We start from the raw sequence: 6,880 nt of genomic DNA, 5'->3' as shown, positions 1-6,880 counted from the left end.
AAGGCCATTTTGGCCTTGTTAACCGTGTTAGCTACATGGCTGTTCCACCTTAGGGTTTGATCTAAGGTTATCCCAAGATATTTAACTTCTGCGGAAAAACTCACAATCCTGCCACCAAGGATCGGTTCCACTAGTTTATCTAGTTTCCGCTTCCTAGTGAAGGGTACTATGGTTGTCTTTTCCGCGTTAATAGATAATTCGTTATCGTGACACCACGCGGAAATGGTGTCAAGAGCTCCTTGCATAAGTGCTGATATGGTGCTTTGGCAGCGCCCTCGAACTGTGATCACTAGGTCATCCGCATATCCTTGAGCGTCAATACTCAGTTCAGCCAACCTATACAGGAGCTGATCCACAAAATGGGTCCACGGGAGAGGAGAAATTACCCCACCTTGCGGGCAGCCCCTTACCGTGGAAGCCACAAGCCGGTCCCCGTGTAACGAGATACTGGCCCTGCGGCTTAAAAGCATGTTTTGCACCCATCGCGTAGTAAAAGAGTCTACACCTTTGCAGGTTAATCCCTTCACCAAAGTACGAATGGGTGTATTGTCAAAAGCACCCAGTGCTATTTGTTTGTCCTCAAACGCTCTCAACTCTGTCCACAAGATGGAGCAGCGCTGTCTCTGAGGATTTCCCACTTTAATAGGCGTGTTGAGTGTGATGGATAGGACTACGTATTAGGGACAAAGTCCTAATGTGATTATCAAGTACCTTCTCCATTGCTTTTAGCATAAATGATAAAGCAGGTGGGTCTAAAGAACTTTGCTAGAGAGTAGTCCTTTCTCCCTACCTTCGGTATGAATACAACTTTACTTGTTGTCCATTGTATCAGTATGTGAACCCAAGCGAGACTGGCTCTGTATATCTTAACAAGGTATGGCAAGCGTACACTTATGCTGCAGTACAATGGGAGTAATACTGTCCTCACCTGGGGATTTAAACGAGCTTATAGCCCAAGCCACTCGTCGAGGTCTTATTATGTTAGCAGCTCTCTTCCAATCCTCGTTGCGAGGTGTATGTAGAGCGGTCATTGCTGGGCTAGTGGGTAAGTCATACAAGAACCCCGGAAAATGGGCAGACATAATACGTAACTAACACATAATACCTAAGCATTATTAATTTGTGTAAAAACAAAATCCCGCATTTTTTTTCCATACTACAAATGTAATAACAGAACAAAACGTTATCATAATATATATATTATGATCTTCATTTAACATTTCAAAACACGCTACTAAAAAGCACGTCATTACAACTGTCAAATGTGTGTCAAATCAAATGTCAAATTGCGTGTGACGGAATGACGTACTCCTGAAATATTTCTGTTTTCATCACAAAGTCGCATAATTCGAGTAAAGAATCGTTTCAAATTAGCTTAAATGCACCTGAATAAACTATTTTCGACACAATCTCGTTGCTATAGAATTTTTAATTCGATCGATGTGTGCAAAAACACTTATTAAACATGTCGAAAATAAAGAAATTGACTGGCTCATTTCGCTATACTCAGTGGGATCCTTTTCTAATAATTTCGCAAATAGTGGCAATGCAGTCAGTGCTGTATCTTAGCTTGTGTCTCCTCGTAGCTATAATGCAGGATTTGACTGGGTCTACGAGGACTTTGGATCACATTTTTGCCTATCATGTAAGTGCTAGTCAAAGTTGTATTATTTAAGAACTGTGGCATCTGAATCGTTTCAAAAATGTTATATCGTTAAGAACAACATTTTTGATGGACCTTTCGTACTATTTCCACTATCAACGGCACCGATATCTCTACAAAACAGAGAATGATGTTTATTTTGTTCCCAGGAGTTACATGTCAGAGACAATGAAGGCAGATCGGTGATAACTGCATTTGTAATAAATGCGGTTGTAGGAGCCTTGCTGTTATGGACCATTGTTGGACGGACAAAACTTTGCTTAGATTTCAGGTAAACACTAAAAATGCCATTGATATATTAAATTTAAAACAACCTTAATATATTTAGCATATTACAATGTTTGAGAGATTTGTTTTGCAATACGATTTGGTAGTAAATTTATTCTGTATGTTCCAGCTGCACATATCACGGTCTGCACCTTATAGCATGCTGGATTTACAACGGCACATTCCCAACTACATTCTCGTGGTGGATGCTGAATATTGCGTGCGCTGCAATCACCTGCGTCTCCGGGGAGTTTCTGTGTCTACGTACTGAATTACAAGTGAGTTTTACACTTTTCAAGTCTTATGATTATTATGGGTACTAGATTTCTTATCACACTATGACTATTTATTTTTATATTGATGATCTTCTAGAATATCCTATCTCAATTAAAAGTAATATTATAAATGGAGAAGTAATTCCGTCTGTCTGTTACGTTTTCAAACCAAAACTGTTGAACGAATTTTGTTGAATTTTGGTATTTGAAATAGATGGGACCTAGGAGAAGGACACAGCTACTTTTAGTCACAAAATTAAAAGGGATGAAAGTTTGTATGGTGAACCAATAAACTCTCGAAGAACTCAAAAGACTAGAAGAACTTATTCTACATAGGTGTAGTCGCGGGCATCAGCTAGTAACATATAATTCAACATTCAAGATTGTTTAAAAAAAACTTAAGCATAGCCTTAACAACATTAGTACTGTGTAATAAACGCATCCCTTCAAGCTTTATAAGCAGAAAAGAATTAGCAATTGTATCGTATATATGTTTATTGTATGGGGTCACCTGAAATTATTCTTGCCTGTAGGTTATTGACACTTGGAATGCTAGATGAGAATGTCTGAAATTCAATTCTGATAGGACTAATTAAATAATGTACTGTTCTAAATAAGTGACACGCCAGTCCGTAACAGTTGTTGCAGTGCCATTCAAGGTTTGAATCGCAAAGATTTGAGGGGCACTGCCTCTGCACCTGTCACCCTGGGACATAACGCTCATTTGGTGCTGCATTGATGTAATTGTAATTTTGGCAAAATGGAATTAAGTATGTTAAACATCTGCAACATCATAAGTGTCTATTATCCATCCATCCATCAACCCATTTCTACGTCCCAATGCTGGGCACGCTACTAGTGTTTATGTTTCAAGAAAAAATCAACAGTAATTTTAACTTTATATAAATATATTATAAAAACACATTTACTGACACGTCATAAATTTGAAATAAATTAAAAAATCTATTCAAATCCATTTCCTGTAACATTACAAGAAATACAATTGCATCAGTGTAGCACTAAATGAGCGATAAGTTGATAAGTCCCATGTGCGCACTCACACTACTGCTTGGCGGCAGAAATATGATAATGATATGATGATTGTTTAAAAATAGCTTTTAAAAATAGCCTCATTCGCTCGGAAAGGCTTTCTTTCTCAGTAGAAATCTGCGCGCGAACTGTGGTGCACCTAACTTTTTCTTTAGATGTAAAAAGAAACATAATGAAATGTATAATTACGCGATTTATCGTACATTATTTATGTAATATAAATCAGTTGATACATTTTATTTTTATTTTTGTTGACATTATGACATTAAATTGACAACAATAACTAATTTTGTTTATTAAAACTGATTTGTTATAGTTCAATTGTTTTTCTTTCATGTACCATTTTCCTCGCTATGGTGATTTGAAACACTCGCTGCGCTCAGGATTGTATTTTTGAACAATAGAATCGTAAATAGAATCTTAGGTTCCTTCATTTGTTCAGGTTTCAATACAAGCACTTTAGTCAAACAACAACTTTGCAGTCATGCATAACAAATAACTATTCCATTCCAGGCCATACCTCTAAGCACCATAGGCGCCAAGGTGGACTTATGAGTGTTACTGTCCAGGAGCTGCATCCAGGTGATCTCTGAAGCTTATATGAGACTGTAGGATATATTCATAGTTTCCACTTTTTTAACACTAGTTGTTGAGGCGGAGAACAGAGCGGCGTCTTTGAGACTAAAGGCCCCTGTTTCGTTGAACCAAGAAGTTAATTATAGTGTGAATATAGAAAAGTCCAGATGCTATACACGAACAGCGAAAGAAAATTGATATTCAGTCTTTTCTGGGTAGTGTTTCCTCAGGCCATACTCAAAAGTTTTGTAGATTATTTGTAGAAGCTGGTTTAAACGGCAACCCTGTAAAAGTATGACAGACATAGTTAGTGCAAAGGATGTTCTGAATAGCAACACTGTTAAAATCCACCTAAACTTCAAGTAATATACATGAATGGTTTATACCTCCATCTGAAATCCCGATATTATTACAAATGAAAGAAATAAAATACTTGTATTTTTACTTTATAATTACATTTTTTTAAATACACTTCCCTACTAAAGTTATTGCTGGTGACTATTCAAAAGTATAGATTAAGGTTGTCTGGAAGAAATTGCTACTTAGCAATAAGGCCGCCTGTTGTACATTGGCTTACTCTGTGATACTTTCATTACTGTTCTGTGTCATTGTAATTTTAATGTGTAATAAAGAATATTTCTTTCGTTCATTCATTCAAGTATAAAAGAAAATACAATTTCAGAGATAAGTATTGTTTACTTTTTGTGTATTACATACTTTGAAATTTAGGCACGTATATTCTGCTAATTACAATATCTGCATATGGATTAATTGCTAAATACTAATCTCACAGAACTATACTACCAACATCGTAAACCACAACTTTTGTTACATGACTTTTTACAACACATAATGAATTTACCAAAAATATTTTTTTAAGTTTTTATTGTACTATCTGACACTTTAAAAAGTGATATATATGATGATAGTGATATAAGTGAATAATAAAGATCTGTGTTTTTATTTCACATTCACAGAACCGCACTAGGGCAACCCTGTATGCCGTAGACTCGCATAGACATCCACAATTACATCCAAACTCACGTGAGAAATAAATGTAAGCCATACAAATATTTCTAACTGTCTCCGTGGCCGAACGGTTACCATCAGAACTGCCACGCAGAGGTCCCGGGTTTCTATTCTCGGGCCGGGAGAAGTATTTGTGTGGCCTACATTTATTTTCTCGTGAGTTTGGGTGTAATTTGTGGTTGTCTATGTGTGTGACCATGACAGCCGTGATACAGGGTTTCCCTAGTGCGAGGCTATGAGTGTGTGCGTTATTATTTATTATTATTCTCCCGGCCCGGGAACCGAACGCTCCTCCGCTCCTGCATTTTGCATCGCACTGGTATTTACTTTTTGTTACCGCACAGAGTTATCACCGTTTAGGGCAATCTATTTAAATATTTTTATTTTTGTACGAAACTAAAATGCGATAAATAAATAAAAGTCATGAAACAAGAGTTGTTGTTTATAATAGTAGTATTTTACAAATTACACATTAAGACAATGTAAAAGAGTTTAGAATAAAAATTTACTATGTTTTTAGCGAGCAAAGCTCTGTAACCTTGTTACATGCGTATAGTTAATAAAATCAATTATTAATTGTTAATTACATAAATTTGTTTTCAAAAAATTTAAAATTCATTTTTTTATGCTGAAATAGCTTTTTGCTTTACTATAAAAAAAAATAATTTAATCGATGGTTTCTTTTGTACTGTGAATTATTTAATTTTAATAATAAATTGTAAATATTATTAAACATTTTCTTTATATAAATTATGTAAAAATAATGTAAATAAATTGTCTACATTACGTTTTTTGTGTTTCATTTATATATTGCTTTTTGGAGGAGGTCCACAATTCGACTGTTTTTTTTATATGTATGTTACGCGATAACTCGGCCTTTGTGAACCGATTTTGATGAATCTTTTTTATTGCAAAGAGGATGTGGTTCCATTTAAATTTGAAGAAAATATTCCACCTCTAAGGGTGGTAAACTAGGGGATGAATCCAGTTTCGGACACTTTCCAGTAACCGATTTCAATAAAACAAGGCAAATAGATGTAATTCCATGAACTTTGCGTTTTTTTTTTACTACTCTGTACTGAGATGATCTTATAATGTGTTACGCCAGTAATGTAGTCCTACCCAAGGTAGCGATACTCGGACATGACTTATAAATAAATGTTATTAATAGATTAGGACACAACAATCTATGGTTTCCAGCGGCCTGGACCTTTGGAGGCCTTTCACCATTTTAGAATCTTGATGACTAGCGCCAACTTTTGTAATGAGTTGACATGGTAGTTACGTATATTTTTTTATAGTATGAAGTTTAAAAGAATTTCTGTTAACAATGTCAAGTAAAAACATTGATTTTTTTAGACAGGACGAACAAATCGTACGCCTGATGGTAAGTTACACGCCTGTCCATATATATAAATGGGACAGTTTAGTACCACTTATACTATTAATGGTATAATTCAATGGTGTAACTGGTCCGAAGGCATTGGTTTTTAATCTGAAACGTTAGCAATTTGGGCTTTCTTTGGTTACCGTCTGGCACTGAGCGTATATTCAAGAATTGCTACCCATATTCTGATATCAGGTTGGCTGGTCGCCACTTTGTTAAATTTTCAATCGAATGCGTATTCCTTAGCGTATGCCTTTAATTCGTGAAAGTAGCAAATAGGTAACAATTATTGGTAATACATACTTCTGGAAAATCTACTCCATGCTGAACAAAGTGGCGACCAACCATCCTGATCAGAATGGCTGGTCAATTATTTTTTAAATTTCTCAGAATATATCAAAGGTAGCAATTATTTAGAAAAGGTAGCACATAGTACCAAATAGGTAGCAATTCTTGAACATACACTTAGTGTCAGATTCCACAGGTGACCAGGCCTCCTGACGGTCACTTTCTTTAGCATTGTGTTAATTTGCTGGGCTATTTGGGTTATCGTACATAAATCAGAATGGTAAAATTGCGTAATACCTAAAAATAGTGTACGGGACGTTTTTAAATATCAATAGATTGCTCGTT

General features: G+C 35.8%; 1 protein-coding gene across 1 annotated transcript; it reads left to right on the top strand.

Annotated features, from left to right (window-relative positions):
* Positions 1-1,313: 1,313 nt before the first annotated feature.
* LOC113240615 (protein SYS1 homolog) lies at positions 1,314-4,844 on the top strand. The gene is made up of 4 exons (XM_026477952.1): positions 1,314-1,645; positions 1,813-1,934; positions 2,061-2,208; positions 3,769-4,844. Exons 1-4 carry the CDS (start codon positions 1,466-1,468, stop codon positions 3,808-3,810), a joined length of 492 nt encoding a protein of 163 aa, XP_026333737.1. The 5' UTR covers positions 1,314-1,465; the 3' UTR covers positions 3,811-4,844.
* Positions 4,845-6,880: the final 2,036 nt, after the last annotated feature.

The sequence above is a fragment of the Hyposmocoma kahamanoa genome, unplaced genomic scaffold (genome assembly GCF_003589595.1).
Source record: "Hyposmocoma kahamanoa isolate Upper Pololo Valley unplaced genomic scaffold, ASM358959v1 159, whole genome shotgun sequence".
Lineage (NCBI taxonomy): Eukaryota > Metazoa > Arthropoda > Insecta > Lepidoptera > Cosmopterigidae > Hyposmocoma > Hyposmocoma kahamanoa.
This window is presented reverse-complemented; position numbering and strand designations above follow the sequence as displayed.

Excerpts from the sequence above, each read along its gene's own strand:
- LOC113240615 (XM_026477952.1), top strand. The coding sequence starts at position 1,466 with ATGTCGAAAATAAAGAAATTGACTGGCTCATTTCGCTATACTCAGTGG. Across the intron at positions 1,646-1,812 it reads ATCACATTTTTGCCTATCAT|GAGTTACATGTCAGAGACAA; the intron begins GTAAGTGCTAGT and ends TTTTGTTCCCAG. Across the intron at positions 1,935-2,060 it reads AAACTTTGCTTAGATTTCAG|CTGCACATATCACGGTCTGC; the intron begins GTAAACACTAAA and ends TGTATGTTCCAG.